General features: G+C 50.1%; 1 protein-coding gene across 3 annotated transcripts in view; it reads right to left on the bottom strand.

The window, feature by feature from the left end:
- SHISA6 (shisa family member 6) overlaps positions 1–11,976 on the bottom strand; it is a 235,856-nt gene extending 223,880 nt beyond the window's left edge. For 2 of the 3 annotated variants that reach the window (XM_069872334.1, XM_069872336.1), the window contains exon 1: positions 11,318–11,975. In XM_069872334.1, the coding sequence (XP_069728435.1) occupies positions 11,318–11,949 (632 nt within the window). In that variant the 5' untranslated portion in view covers positions 11,950–11,975. Of the gene's footprint in view, positions 1–11,317 lie in introns of all 3 variants that reach the window. The other variant, XM_069872335.1, reaches the window with a different exon arrangement.
- Positions 11,977–16,422: the final 4,446 nt, after the last annotated feature.

Here is a 16,422-nt window from a genome sequence, read left to right as displayed (position 1 = left end):
CTGAGAGCCGAACCCCGAGCCTGCTGCCCTCCATGGTGACAAAATCATGTGTCCACACCAATCCTTCAGTTTAGGAACACGTTCTCATAAGACTATGCTTAACTGTTCCTTGGTTATAGCCAGGACCTGAACTCATTGGTCCTTATCACAAACAAAAAAATCAACTCGGATGATAAGAACGAATTTAATTCCTTCTTTGTTTCTCACCCTAAAGGAACAGGAATAAGAGTTACTCTCTGGGTTAATATTGGTCACAACATAACAAGAAAATTATTTCTAGTTGGGTACCAACCACATGGAAGGGAGGAGACTTAGTTTCAAATGAACTGAAGAAATCACAGGCGTAGGAAAGCAATGTCTGCATATATATATCAGATAAATCAAACGTAGCCATCAAAAGCAGACCAAGCTCATAAGTGTATGGTAATAAATTAAGGTGACTTCAGCAACGCTCGAACTAAAATCCTGCTATGCCCTAAGCACACCAAACTGTGTGTCCTGAGTGCTAGCTCTTTGACCACTTCTTTAATGTCTACAGAGAGAAAAAAAAAAAAAACCAAACTGTTCAGCATCAGCAGAACGAAAGGAAGAGTACGTCAAACTTGGATCAAACTGGTTAGTTCCTTGCCAATTCAATCACATCGCTGCATGTGATCCAGTTTATTTCCATAAAGCACAGAGGGCTGAACCCCATGCTGGTGGAAGGTCAGTCATACTTAACTGAGGAAGGATTCTGCTGCTATGTCTCCCAGGTACAGCTGTGTAACGGTCCACTGTAAAAGCTTCAAGCAGAGTAAGAGTCATGTGAACTATCTGGATCTTGTATGTGCAGCCATTTGGGTACAATTAGTCCTTGTGATGTCAACAGCACCCTAATCACCTGCACAAGCCTGTGAGACACTTCAGAAATCTTTCTATGATGGCACACCTCTTATCTCAGGAAAACAAACCTCACTCACAGGAATGTGTTACCTGCGGCAGCAGATGGAGTAGTCAGAGTTGCAGAACTGAACAATCATATCCTGATACACTGATTTATGACAGCTCTTTCATTAACATCATTTATGTGAGAACACTAAAGCTTCTTCCACATAAATCCAGGATAGACATAGTGAGGCATGGCTGGGACCAGAGCCCACAGTTTCCGTGTCTAGGGCCTCTTCCACTGGCCAAGGAAGCTCCATCTGAATAAAGACATCCCAGGTATCCTTGGCTGTTTGTCAGCTCCTATCTGTGGAAATGCAGAACTCGGGTCACTGCCCCAGGGCTGGCAAGGACCTTCTGGACTGTATTTGGTGGAGGTATCACCAGTCCACACATGATCCTGAAAACCACACAGATCCTGGGGAGACAGGGACAAGTAGAGAGCTGAAACAGGGAGGAATGTCTGCTTTAAGAAGTGGGTTTGCTACACATCAGCATTTGCCTTTGCTGTGAGCTCTGAGACACACCAGACAGTGTGATAGGAAGGAGCATGGTGCAGAAGTAACATTCACCTGCAGAGGCTGAAGGGACCCCATAGCCAGAGAGAACATGAAGTTGCAAGGGCTGGGAAGGATCAGCCTCTTCAAGACACCCTTCCTGCTCACCAGAAACTTATGCTGCTGTCTTAATTACTGGCAAGGTAACCACAGGCTGGAGGAGCACTGTTCCTCATCACAGTCTTTTGTGGAAAGTAGTGCTTGGTTTTCCCAATATCTACAGATTTTCAACACTTAATTCATAGCATGAATGTAGGTACAAGTAGCCCTTCTACTGAAAATAAAAGGAGCTTTGCCGACAGCTCCAACAAGCCAGGATGTGGCCTAAGGGAAATACATTTGGAGTAAAATGGTCTGTGAACCCTGGATCGGAAAAGGCAATGCGAAGAGCTGGCTATTTCTAGCAGTGCAGGTTGTACACATACAAAACTTGATTCAGTTGCCTTCTGCAAACCCCTTCTGCAGACCTCACGTAAGGGTTATTTGGGAACAGAATTGGGGAACAATGGAGAAAGAATGACCAAATAGGTCTGGCAGAGCATCTGGCAGAGCTAAAAGCCTACTAAAAGCTTAACTGTGATGGAGTTTGTGGCAGAACTCCAGTTGACTTCAGCCAAGACTTCACTATAAGTTCCTAAAAACAGAGTGAGGTTAACTCCCCTACACTGTCTTACCAACCCAGAAAGAAAGAGGCAGAGAGTCTGAGAGGTGATTTATCCAGCTGTGGAGCCACTTCACCCAGAAAGGACTCTCCAAAGGAGAGGGATTTCAGGCACCAGCACGTCACGCAGAACATGGTCAAGCATTATTCACGGTTTGCTTTTCCACTTGTCCCCAGATCTTGCTGCGCGCTCTGACCACACACAGCCACGCGCTGCTCCTTGACCATGCTGGGTCTGTGCTCTCCTGTGAGATGGGCTCCTACACGGCAAATTCCGCTACCCGAGTGCTGTTTGCCCATATTATTGCCCATTCTAGCTGTGAAACAGCAGACAGAAAGGCAAGTATACGCCTCCTTTAATCGCCTCTCCCCACCTCTGCTGCCTCCAGGGCACATGTCGGACCACACTACGATAGTGCTTTGATCTTACCTACCAGAAGGATGGGGCATTAATTGGTTACCCAAACACCACCGCAAACTGATACGCGGAGGTAAAAATGTGATGTTGCCGCCAGCAAACCGCTCTGGGAAGCAGCCTCCTTTGTGTGGAAGCGGTTCTGCCAAAGTAGATCTTGTTTCTGAACGTGCAGGCACTCGGCAGTGTACTAGGGATGCACCAGTCCCAGGTTAGCGAAAGAGATACCTGGTCTGTGCAGCTGCCAGAAGCAATTGGTGTTTCAGAGCAGGGTTTCTGGGGAGGAACATTAGAAATGGGTTTTCTCAATAACCTGAGCAGGAACATGGTGGATGCCTGTATATCATAGAATTATGAAATGGTTTGGACTGGAAGGGACCTTAAGTATCATCCAGTTCCAATACCCTTACCATGCACAAGGACATCTCTCACTGCATCGGGTTGCTCAAAGTCCCATCCAACCTGGTCTTGGACACCTCTGGGGATGCGGCATCCACGACATCTCTGGGCAACCTGTGCCAGGGCCTCACCACCCTCAAAGAAAATGTTCCTTCCTAAGATCTCATCTCCATCTCCCCTCTTCCAGCTTAAAACCCTTCCCTCTAGTCCTATCCCTGCACTTCCTGATAAAGAGTATATGTGTGTGTGTCTGTGTGTACAAGAATATGTGAATGCATCCATGGAGTTACAAAAGGGAAAGAAGACTAGACATCAGGACACCCTTCCAAGAGCATTTGTGCAGCTGCACCCAATGTAAGCTCAGAGCTATTCTTTTCTTAAAAATGAATACTACAAGGAAGAGTCTGACGTCTTCCAAAAAATCTTTCTGCTAAATACAAAAATCATTTGTGAAAGCTCCTGGAATTTAATCGAGGTTTAATGACAAATTTCACTGACAGCTTAATCACGATGTACCAAAGACCATATCCTTACCCCAGACTATGACAGCAGACTGAGGCTGGCAGTTTGCCCAACTCACTCATCTTGGTGAACTTAAAACTAACACACAGGTGACATAATTGCATTATAGATACACACCCATTGTATGAATGCATGCATGTGGAAAATACATTTCAGCTGAAATAGAAGTAGTATAAGGCATCAGATTGACAAATCAACATGAAAGCCACTGTCACTACAAGCCCATCGTCTCTCGTCTGTCTCTGTAACGCGAGGTAGAATCAGCAACTGGAAAGAAAGCTCTTTTCTCTGGGACAGGTTATTAAGACTGCTTATCAGGAGCAGTAAATACCAGCAGTGCTTAGACTACACATTGTACATAAGTACTTTACATATCTGATACTACTATACAAACCGAATACATCTCCTACTATTGCTTTGGTGTGGGCAGGGATTATACTCCAATCGCTAAACTCACAACAGGTAATACTAGTTCCTTCGATCAGTGACACAGGTTCAAAGAGAAAGAAACTGGTAACGTACAGACTTTGTAATTAAAAAGTTAAAATAAACCTTTCCAATTGATGTTTCTTCACAGAGAGCTGTTAGACTGGGCAGAAAGCAGCCAGGGCAGCAAGGGTCAAGATCTACCTCTAAACCGCTATTAGGCTATTTAGGGACAGCAAGTGGCAGGGAGAAGCTGGTGCCTCCAGGACTGGTGTCCCCCAGCATCACGGAGGGTGCAGCGCTCACTGCAAGCCAGAGAGCAGGCTGCCACCTGCTGTACTGCCAGCACTGTTCCTCGAAGCATCTACCTTCCGTCGCTATCGACCCGGCTGCACCCAGCCTTGCACGGCAGAGCGAAAGGGAGACTCCGGACAAGAGATGCACCCAGAAAAGAAAGAACAGGTGCTGGGAAGAACTAGAAGCAGGGTTGGTGCATACAAAAGGAACTCAGCAAAGGTCTTCATTGTGGAAAGAAGGTAAAATAAAAATAGCAGGTCTTGCTAGGCATTTCACATGCACGAAAGCCTGCAGGAATGATGCTAAGCGCTCAGATGGTACAGGTTTTTAGGCTGTTATTGTTTACCCTTGTGTATCTCCATGCACAAAGTTGGTAACAGCACTTGGTGGATAAGCAATGCTTTGAAAACCACTCGAGCTCATAAAGAACTGGTTTCATGCATAAGGTATCTATTTTGCATCAAATCCTACACTATAAGCACAATTAGCACGTGTTTAGTGGCAGATAGGAATAGTCAGACTCGATGATCCAAGAGGTCTTTTCCAACTTGGTGATTCTATGATTCTACGATTAGGGGGCTTTAAGCATTGCAGAAACCCATCCTTTCACTGAAAAGCCCTATCACCATAACAAAAGAGGTTGGGGCAAGAGCTGAACTACAGTAAAATACTTACTGTGAAAGAATTCCAGGCTTATCAGTCTGGGAAATGAGGCATTTGAGAGCTCTATGCAATACAGCGGCACAGATCTAAGGGAATACAGATTGCCCATGTGAGTAGGGGCAAGGCAAGCAAAAAAGCACCATGATCTCATTTTCCTGATAAGGTTCAGATCTTCTTATGCGAAACAGAAGTTTTAAAAGGCGTCTGATCTCCAAAGACACACAGATCAACTGTCAGTTAAGAGATTACAAAACTAAAAGAAACAGAAGTTCAGAGCTAGACTGGATTCCCTTGACACCTTATGATGGAGGGTTACTAATAGGAAAAGTTAATTAGACAGCAGAAAAATATCAAATAAATGGGAATTAGAGACACTGTAATGATTCAGTGAAGGCAGCATGGTTTCTGAGAGTAGCCTCTCTTACTGGGAGAAGTTCAAACGGAAAGGAGAAGCCTCAGAAGCAGCCAGTGGGAGTCGGAGACAGGCACTCTGTGCTGTTAGCAAAGGCAGTCTCTTCATAAAACAGACTTAGACAGGAAAGTATGGCCAAAAAAAAAAAAAAAAACAGTCAGTAAACTATGACCAGACCTTCAGACTGATGCTTCCGCCGTACGTATAAGTAAAGCACAAGAAAAATCAGGTACGTGCATACCAATAAACATCCTGCCTTGATCTGGCTGGCTGGGAATGGGAACGCAAACAGGACAAGATTCAGGTCTTCTCCCTGCGTGGCAGTTACCCCAACTACGCTAAGGTGCAATATTGCTTTGAAACAGAAGAGCTAGTCTTGAGTAACATCTCTGAGGTCACAAGGGTTTTCTGCCTTTTTCTGTTTTACCTTAATCAAGTCCGACACGCGCGTGTGGACTTTTATTCTGTGCCTATGGGAGGGACAGGGCACAGTAGAGAAGAGACTCGGAAACCATCAGGAAACAACAATATGAAGCAGGGGCAAAAAGCAGAGGAAAGGCATGCAGGTGAGCCTGAGGAATGAGACAGAGTAGAATTAAAAAAAAAAAAATCAAAACATAAAAAACCAGAGCATAATAACAAATCAGTGTAAAGGGAAAGAAGAAAGAAAGTAGTGACAGCATCCAAGAAAGAAAATCTGTCCAGTCCTTATGGCCAGGTGCGTGTTAATAGTGCTCTCTCCCAGCCCTGGGGAGGTATGAAGTTTGATTGTTTGGCTCAAGCATCACTCAGCAGCAGGGAGCAGAACTGAATGAGCCAGCTGTGACCACAATTCGCAGAACTAGTCTATAAACAGGTCATTATCACAAGCCCCCATGTTAGCAAAGAGGGCTGGAACTAGCATCCTCCAGAGACCCCAAGTCCAGGATATGTGGGGAGATGCAGCCTGCAGGAAGGTTAAAACCTCCAGTATTTTAACTTAGCATCGCGTAAAACAGTGTGTGCAGCCTTCCCAGGTCTGTGGACAAACAGATCCACTGCCTGCGATTCCTGTTGAAATTCAGAGCTGCAGACTAAACGTGGCAAGAAGCAGATCATTTTATCTCTGGCCTCTATTGGGGAAAGGATGTGTATTTATAAAGGCACTGATAATATCCACAGAGCAGAGGGTGCAAACGCAGAGGCCAAAGAAAAGAGTAGCACAAATATCATTGTAGCAACAAAGAGCAGGGTAAGGAGCAGGGTAATGAGAAGCACTCTGAGCAGAAGATGCTTCTTTCCCTTCTCCCTTTCAAAAGCCCAAACACTAATCAGACATCCTCCACACAAGGAAGACAGTCTTCTCACAGGATACAGAGCTACTTTGCTGAGAAAAATCCCAGCGCTGCTTCTCAGCGGTGACACGAGAGCAGCTGGTCTCCCACCACCGCCCCAGGGCCATCGCTGCCACCAACTCCCTCTGGCTCGTGAGGGCTTCAGCTGCCCATGCAGCCAGCACCCGGTAACATTTCAAACCCTAACTGCAAACCAGAAACAGCATCCAATTTGTGCATCCCTAACTCAGCAGCAGACGTGATGGTTGCGGTTGCTGAGGGCTAAACAGGGGTCATGGAGTGATACTATTAGCAGTGAATTATTTATGTACTGTAGCGTGGGGATTTAGGGTCACGGCCATAGAAGAGAATATTCTGGGTCACCCCTCCTCGCTACAGAAAAGCTTTGAAAACAAACAGCTGATATTCCTTCAAGATTCCCTAACTCATCCCCGTACTGGAAGTAAAGAAATTACTCTGCCCACTTAAGAAATGCTTGAGAAAAAAAACAAAACCTGACAAACTGATGAAAACAAACCATCCTCACAAATGCAGTCAAAGAGCAACAGCAGACAGAACATTGCTGGGCATAACTGAACTCAGACCCAGTTTCTGTCTGGAGCCCAGCAGGCATTAGTTCTGGCTGGGTAACTCCAAAGCAAGATCCAGGCAAGGGGTAGTCATAGACAGTCAGGCTGAACAATCCTATAATCACTACAAAATCAGCTGGGTTTAAAGCATTACAAATGTTTCTGTTAAAATATGAGTATTTCGGCTCCTGGTTTTCAAAGCACTTCCAGTTACTGCTCTTAGGAATGAACTTCAGCATCAGTTGCCGTCACTGCTCAGCCCCGCATCACAGCAGTGCCTCTGCTTTAAAGGTGCATGGCAATGCCTGAAAACAAGACGGGATTTTCAGCTCCGAAAAGCACATGCATATCTTAGTGCACAGGCAGCCTTTCGTTTCACATGAGAGTGACAGCTCTCCTGGAAATTTGTAAACCCTCCTTTCTATCAAAAGACATAAAATAAGCCCTGCCTCCATCAAAATGTTCTTCCTAACTGAGTTAATAAGGATTTTCTGTAAAAGCTGGATGAGAACTTAGCAGAGAAATAACATCTATGCACAGTTCTGCTAACCAACGGTTTACAATGAAATAAAATTTAGAGCATCATCTTGCTTATGAAAAAGTGCAGGGAAGTCTTGCTTAATCCTGCCTGGGTGTGGGAATTGCTCACGATGGGCTATTTTAGTCCACTGTAATAATTTCTGTTTATACTGTTGTTTTCCTCATCCTGGAGGTTTTGATGGGATGCACACTGAGATTTAATGCACTACAGCGAATTATTCTGGATGTTGCACTTAACTCCAATTGACACAACCTCAAACAGACAGAAATATCTGACTACATGCTGATTCGTGCCTTCCCTGTTACTCAGCAGCAGTTCTCGAGACAAAGGAAGACCAAGCATTCCCCTCCTCATATTTACATTCTGCTTAGAGCACTGACAGCATTTTTCCTGAGACCGACGAAGACCCTGCCTGCTGGAGATGCACTTCATAATATTTAAACCATCGTGCAATGTTGATCAAGTTCAGGTACCACAGCTCTGAAAGGTATAATCTTTTACCAGCTACCATATTATACAAGTCAATCAATTCCCTAAAATGCTCTGAAAGTCAGGCTTCCCAAGCACTCAATCTGCCATTCACACTGCTACACACAGGTGAATCATATCACCAGAATTTAGCTAAATAAAGAAAAGCCAGCATCAAAGAAACGAAAACCTCAGGAATAATTCAGACAAGTCTGGCAACACTGTCTCTGATTTCAAAGGGCGTAGGATCCAACCCCGGGGCATACTGGAGCTAGAGCAAAAGTAACATATGGGCATTCGAGGCAGATTACCAAATTCAGCACGAAGATACAGCCCAGACAAAGTTGCCTTGAAGCCAAAAGAGCTGGGCAGTTGGGGAACTAGCTCTTATGTCTATTTTCTGACTAAGCTACTTTCAGGACCCTTTACTATCCAGACACAAGTGACCTAAAAGATAATACAATGTTTTTAATGCCCTGAAGTAATTTTTTTTTTTTTTTGCAAAGGCAGAGCCCAGAGGCAAGTGGGGTTTGTGGTGGGATACACAGGCTAGACACTCAGCAAGTGTAACCCAGCATCACTCTGAGCTCCTTGAAGGCAATAATTCACACCAGCCAGCACCCTTGTGTGTGTAGCCCTAAAAACCGAGGAGTCTAAATAAAGCACAGCTATCCACATAAATAAAAACTGCATCACTCATCACTTTTTCTTTGTAAAAAGGTAATTTTTTTCCCCTACGCACTCTCGACTCCATTTGAAACTCAGCCTTAAAACTACGGTCAATGGTTTCATTTGTTTTGATTACTATTTCTTAAGTAAAATAATTGTTACGAAGTACTGCCTGCCAGAGATAAGGGCTTTCCCCACTCATGCTCACGACTGTTCTTGTAAAGAAGCTCTCACCAATTTTTATGTTCAAACTCAGGAACCTCTTGGGTTCGTAGCAGACAAGATGTACACATCTTCTGGAAGGACTCTTCCTCCAAAAGATAAATACAAATTGAGAGAGTACACGTATTTATCCAAAAGGAGAATTTTTACAGAAGCCTGAGCACTGGCTTTTAAACAGGATTTTCTCTGACATGTCAAGAGTGTTTTCTCTTATTAAAGCTTTTAAAACTGCAATGTGTAAAGCCACTGAGAGAAGGATATCAAACTACTTCCCCAGCAGCCAGCCAAGAAGGGCAGGCTACTGGCCTGAGTTATCTGGGTTTAGAGGGGGAAAGAAAGGAAAAAGCAAAGGAAAAGAATGCTCCCCGATACCACTGCTTTCCCAACTACCCTTTGCAACCACAGGGCAAAGACACCAGCCAAAAGGACACGGCGATATCCTCTGCACTTTTCAAACTTCTCCCCAGCAGGGCCAGGCAGGACAGGACTCTTGGGGTCCACGGCATCTCTGCTGCCCCTGGGGCAGACAGGGGGGCAGGTGGGGAGCAGGCGGCTCTGCGTGGAGAGCAGGACGGGCGCCCCACCGCACGGGACCCCACACACCGTGAAAGGGAAGGAGAGGGGTCTAGCAGTGCTGCTGTGCTAAGTGGGGCACCAAGGTGGGTCTCTGGGTGGGAAGTGGCAAGGGGTCGGGGAGGAATGGTCCAAGGGGTGAGGTTGTCCCTGGACAGACTGTGGAGAGTTACTCTTGGATAGCTAGTGGAAAGGGAAAACCCTGTGACAGGTGGTACAAGGAGGGAACTCCTGGACAACCCTCATGAAGGAGAAAACCCTTGGGTGAGTGGTTAAAGGGGAGACCCTCGAAGCAGTAGCACAACAGAAGATCATTTGGACAGGCGATGCAAAAGGGGAGCACTTAGCCAGCCAGTGCAAAGGGGAGATCCTGGGAAGGGCCGTGCAAATGGGAAACTCATGGCCAGCCAGTGCAGAGGATAAAGAATTGAAAAGGTATTTCACAGGGGGACTCCTTGGATAGTGGTGTAGTGGTGTAAAAGGCCAGTTCAAAGGTGATATTCTAGGAGGGATCATGCAATGGGGAAACTCCTGGACAGGCTGAGCAAACAGGAAGCCTTTAGATGGATGGTTGAAAGGAGGAACCCTTGGATGGATAGTGGAACTGGGAAACCCTTGGACAGAGGGAGCAAAGAGGAAACTTTTGATGGCCAGTTCAAAGGTGGAATTCTTGCACGGGTCATGCAGTAGGGAAACTCTTGGACAGGATGAACAAACAGGGAGCCTTTGGGTGGGGGGTGGACAGGAGGAAGCCTCGGATGGGGGGCTGACAGGAGGGAGCCTCGGATGGGGGGCTGACAGGAGGGAGCCTCGGATGGGGGGCTGACAGGAGGGAGCCTCGGATGGGGGGCTGACAGGAGGAAGCCTCGGATGGGGGGCTGACAGGAGGAAGCCTCGGATGGGGGGCTGACAGGAGGGAGCCTCGGATGGGGGGCTGACAGGAGGAAACCTCGGATGGGGGGCTGACAGGAGGGAGCCTCGGATGGGGGGCTGACAGGAGGGAGCCTCGGATGGGGGGCTGACAGGAGGAAACCTCGGATGGGGGGCTGACAGGAGGAAACCTCGGATGGGGGGCTGACAGGAGGAAACCTCGGATGGGGGGCTGACAGGAGGAAACCTCGGATGGGGGGCTGACAGGAGGAAACCTCGGATGGGGGGCTGACAGGAGGAAACCTCGGATGGGGGGCTGACAGGAGGAAACCTCGGATGGGGGGCTGACAGGAGGAAACCTCGGATGGGGGGCTGACAGGAGGAAACCTCGGATGGGGGGCTGACAGGAGGAAGCCTCGGATGGGGGGTGAAAGGAGGAAGTCTGGAATGAGGGACTGAATGGAGGAAGCCTGGAAGAAGGGACTGAGTGGAGGAAGCCTGGAATGAGGGACTGGCAGGAGGAAACCTCAGACTGGGGGCTGACAGGAGGAAACCTCAGACTGGGGGCTGACAGGAGGAAACCTCAGACTGGGGGCTGACAGGAGGAAACCTCAGACTGGGGGCTGACAGGAGGAAACCTCAGACTGGGGGCTGACAGGAGGAAACCTCGGATGGGTGATGCACCTGGGAAACCCTCAGAGAGCCAGTGTAACGGGGAAACACTCGGAGAGGCGCTGGCGAGGGAGGCACCGAGGGAGAGGAGGGCGTCCCTGGGCAGGAGGGGGAGCATCGCACCTGTGTATGTTCATCTCCCGGGGCGGCCGCCTCGCCTTGTCGTAGGCCACCTTGGCGAAGACCCCGGCGATGAGCACGAAGGCGATGGCCCCGCACGAGATGTAGACGGTGGCGTTGGTGCTGTCCTTGTCCGGGTCGTACTTGTCGGCGTCCCCGTCGCCGCCGTCGCCGCCGTCGGCGGGCAGCGCCCCGCCGGCCGTCGTGGGGTGCGCCCACTCGGGGCTCTGGTAGTTGCGGCACAGGCTCTGGTCGAGCTTCTCGGCTCGCTTGTTGCAGCAGAAGCGGTAGAAGCAGGTGCCGCAGCAGTAGCGGAAGCCCGTCAGGCTGTTGTTGCACTCGAACTCCTTGTCCCACTGGCCGCTCACGTCGTAGTACCCCCAGCAGGTCTCGTACGCCGGGGCCGAGCCGCCCCCCGCCGCCTTCCCCCGCCCGGGCGGCGCCGAGGGCGGCGCGGCCGCCGCCGCCGTCTGGTTGAGCGGCTCCCTGCCCGGCCGCGGGGGCCGCCGCGCCGCCGCCCCCTGCGTGCGGTTGCCCCGGTGTCGGGGCGGCGCGGCGGGCAGCGCGGGCGGCGGCCGCGGGGCGAGCAGCAGCAGCAGCAGCGGCGGCAGCAGCAGCAGGTGCCGCGGCCCCATGGCGGGGCGGGGGGGGGGGGGGTGGGGGGGGCGGCAGAGCCGGGGGGGTTGGGGGGGGGGGGGGGGGGCTCAGCGCCCCATGGAGCGCGGCGGGGTCCTCAGCGGAGGGAGCGCGGCGCGCCGCGGGGCTCCGGCGGAGAGGGGCTGCGAGAGACGGAGAGAGGAGCGTGAGAGCGCGGCGCGGCGGGCGCCCCCCCGCCCCGCAGCCTTACCATGCCGGAGCGGGACTGCGGCGGCGGCGGGCGGGCGGCCCGCGCTCCTGGCGGGGGCGGCGCCGAGCGCGGAGCCCCGGCAGAGCCCGCCCCCCGCCCCGGCCCCGCGCCGCCCGCCGCCCCCGGGAAACGGGAACGGGCTGCCCGGCCGCCTCCGGGCCCGGCCGCTTCCACCGCGAGGCACCCGCACCCCGCACCGCCCCGCGCTGCCCCAGCGCCGCCCTACCCGGCCTCGGGCACCGCCAGGGATGGGGCAGCCGCCGCTCCTCAGGGCCACCTGGGCTTCCCCGCCCTCATCGTGAAGAAATTCTTCCGTATGGCCAGTCTATCTCTGCCCCTCTACAGTTTATACCCCTCGTCCTATCACCACTTTGTGAACAGTCCCTCTCCAGCTTTCTTTTAGCCCCTTCAGGTACTGGAAGCTGCTTTAAGATCTCCTCAGAGCCTTCTCCAGGCTGAACAGCCCCAACTCTCTGAGCCTGTCCTCGTACAGGAGGTGCTCCAGCCCTCGGATCATCCTTGTAGCCTCCTCTGGACCCGTTCCAGCAGCTCCATCTCCTTCTTATGTTGAGGATTAGGACATTAGGGAAAAAAAATTCACGGAAAGGGTCATTGGGCACTGGCAGAGGCTGCCCAGGGAGGGGGTTGAGTCACCTTCCCTGGAGGGGTTTGAGGGACGGGTGGATGAGGTGCTGAGGGACATGGTTTAGTGGTTGATGGGAACGGTTGGACTTGATGATTCAGTGGGTGCTTTCCAACCTAGTGATTCTATGGAGGCATCACCAGGCCCAGCATCACCAGACAGGGCATCAGCACGGGCATCCTCCCGTCTTTTAAACCCCTCCAGGGAAGGTGACTCAACCTCCTCCCTGGGCAGCCTCTGCCAGTGCCCAATGACCCTTTCCGTGAATTTTTTTTTCCTGATGTCCAGCCTGAAGCTCCCCTGGAGGAGCTTGAGGCCATTTCCTGTATGGGAATGGTCCCTGTCTGTATGGTCCCTATAAGTGTGTGTGCTCGATATTGTTCCTGTAAGTGTTGTTACACCCCGAGCTACACATGGACCTGCTCAGTCAAAGAAGGTGATTTGTTTATCTGTGCAGGGATCCAGGGGCCAACAATGTCGCTCCCAGGGTGAAATAAAAAAATGAAAGTTTATTTGAGCTTCAATCAAAATAAAAAGACCAAAAAACTTGGATGCACAGTCAAGTTGGAGGAGGCAACTTCCCAAAGTTCTGGAAAACAGATTTCAATCTCGTTAGATTACACTCTGACCCCTTGTCACAGCCAGGGTCACTTGGATTTGACCTGACACACACCAGTACCAGTCAAGAAGAGACAGTAAGATAAGGGGGGGGGGGTGTGAGAGAGAGAGAGAGAGATCAGGGAAAAGGAGAGAGAGAGAAGGGAAGAGGAAGGGGTCACCACTCTCATGGGCAGCAGCAGCTCCTTGGGAACACGTGGTCTCTCCGACAGCAGCTGCTTCCAGGCAGTGTGGTCCAGGGATCCGATTGGAGTGATGGGAGCACACCCCACATGGCTTCTTGCAAGTTCTTTTATAAAGGCAGTCCGTGTCCCCTCAGCACGTGAGGGGGGATCTTGCCATGCGTGTGCAGAAGCTTCTTCTAGGGCAGTCAGGTGAGTGTGTGTGGAGGAAGGGGAGGCAGCACCTACCATTGTACCTCCTCCCCCGCACAGCAGCCGGCTCAGGACTGCTCTTCATTGCTGCCACAATCCAGATGTTCAGGACAGACAAAACAGTAAAGTCGGTCTTTACAAGTTTGGATGAGTTTATGGATTGATGTGTGCAGGGAATATGGTCCCCATGGATGTTTGAAGGCTACCTAGACCCTATAGTTGTGTATGAGTGTTAGGGACCCGCTGAATATATGCAGTGACGTGTTCCCTATCATGGTAGTGGGGGGAGATAAGATTCTCACAGATGTGTGTGAGCAGGCCTTATAAATCTGCACAAGTTGGGTTGGAGACCCTATAGACATGTGCACGCCTGTGGGGTTAACGGAGCCAGGGTGTCCAAGCAGGTTTGCCTGTGATAGCTCAGGGACCTCCTTACCTCCTCCAGGAGGTTCCTGTCCCAACAGCACAACCTGTTGCTGGGCAGATGCGGCCCTCAAGGCTCTCAGGCAGTGCTGCCCGTCCCCACTGCCCTGCCACCCTCTGCACAGGGACATGCCTCCCAGGCTTCATGGGACATGCTACACCAGCCTAAGGCTGTTGGCATCTGCCCTGGAGGATGCACTGAGTCTATCTAAGTCCCAGTTCCCTGCTGCAAGGGCTCAGCTGTTGTACCCGGGATGGAGAAGGCACCATCCCCCACCCCAGTCTCTCTGATACACCACTTCTCCAAACTAGCTCCCCTCCAGGGTGGCTCTGAGGGTGCTGTAGGGATGTGCTAGCGAAGCCCTGGGCTAGCGATGCCCTGGGCTAGCAATGCCTTGGTCTACCATCCCCAGTGACTCAAGCACAGCCACCATGGTGTGGTTTGAGGTAGTTTTGAGCAAGCTTCCTGCAGGTGCAGAAGGTTTCACTGCTGTGAGCCACTGGGCTCCCATGCCAGAATTTCCTCAAAGTCCTGGTGCTTCCCCTGTGTCCCTTTGCAAACTGAACTAAAGCCTTTACCAACATTTCCTGAAGACATACAAGGCATTGCCAGCTTTAAGGACACACAGAGGACAAAGAGGAGTCACAACTGAGGAGCACATACAGTCAGGAACTGAAGCGATTCCCTGTAGCTCTAGGCAACAGGTTTTCAGGAGAGTTGGAAGGGTGGTGTTGGGAGGAGAGAGAACAGTGGAGAAACAGGGGAAACCACTGCTGAAAATGCTTTTCCCTCTTGCCATGTGAATCATTTCCTCAAGCTACCTAGATATGACAGGTGGCAGTTTGAGCTGGTTTAATGCATGTACCTTCTGAACCCAGAATACTCTGAACCCAGCTCATCTGTCCTCCCTTTGGGGATGATGTCTCCATTATAGGTGTCCTCCAAAGACTTACATCAGGGGTTGTAAAGCAGATTTGGCTGATGTTGGAAGGCCACCTCCAGACACTGCAGATCTTCCAGCCCCCCTGCATGCTATCATCAAAATCACCATGACAAGCATCTTCAGCCCTGTGCTGCCTTGAAACTCTGCCTCTGCTTCTCCAAGGTAGGTACTTTGCAAAGTGTAGGAGGCATAAGGATGTAACAATCTGCGTCTTCCCCTCATCTGGTTGTTCCCTGAACATTTAAACAGGAACTGAGGTCTCCGCAGAGTCACTGCTCTGTGGACAGGAGCTATCACTCTAGACAAAAGCCAGCATCCTCTCCCACATGGGCAAGGCTACCTGCTGAAGGCAACGCTCAAGGACAAGATCTGTAGTTCTTGAGAAACAAACTATTGACTCTGCTGTGTCCTTAGGCAAAATGTTATGAGGGCACAGAAAATATCTAGGAAAGTAATATCTCCCTGGAGAACAGCACTAAGCGTTAAGTATTCTTCCATACTGAATCTTTGGGATCTGAGACTTTTCTTAGTGTATCTGCACAGCCTCCAGAACCGGCTGAGACTTGGACCCCACATGTTGCTGTGGTACTGCTATGGTTGTGTCAGACCAAGGTAATCAAGAAACATCCAGATGACCTTGCTTCCTCCTGCTCAATATATGAACACCAATAAGCATCATAAAGAAGGACAAATTCTCCATGTATAGTCCCAGAGCCAAAATAATGGGATGGAAAGAGATAAAGCAAATGTGGAAAGAGGGAAGGAGTCACTGAGGAGCAGTGTCAGATTTCTGGGACTTTCCTGGGGCTTGCAGCTGTGGTGCTAGCTGCAGAAAGAGAGGACAATGTCCAAAATGCTTGCAGGAGAGAAATACTCTTTTCCACACCTAACCATAGTCAGGAAAGATCACTCTGACAACAGCTCCATTCCCTAACTTCACCCCCACCTGGAAGTCACTGTGAGATCTCCAGCACTTTCTCTTTTATCTCAAGTCCCATCCTTCCCAGGTTGTTTTTATCAACATGCCTGTTTCAGATCTGTTTTCTTGTTTATCTTCTTTGTTGGATGCTTTCATGTCTCTCCTGGAAATGCCACGGCTCCTGGCAGTGAAGGGAAGTGCAGGTTCAGTACCTTGTGTTTTGTCTAATCCGTACACAGAACCATTCACCTTTAGACCATTTTCCCTGCCATCACTTGTCAGACTCTGATGACTTTGTGAGGAGTTTGTAATGAGTCTGATGTGCTCAAAAGCTGATTCT

This window comes from Phaenicophaeus curvirostris, chromosome 19, assembly GCF_032191515.1.
Source record: "Phaenicophaeus curvirostris isolate KB17595 chromosome 19, BPBGC_Pcur_1.0, whole genome shotgun sequence".
Classification (NCBI taxonomy): Eukaryota; Metazoa; Chordata; class Aves; order Cuculiformes; family Cuculidae; genus Phaenicophaeus; species Phaenicophaeus curvirostris.
This window is presented reverse-complemented; position numbering and strand designations above follow the sequence as displayed.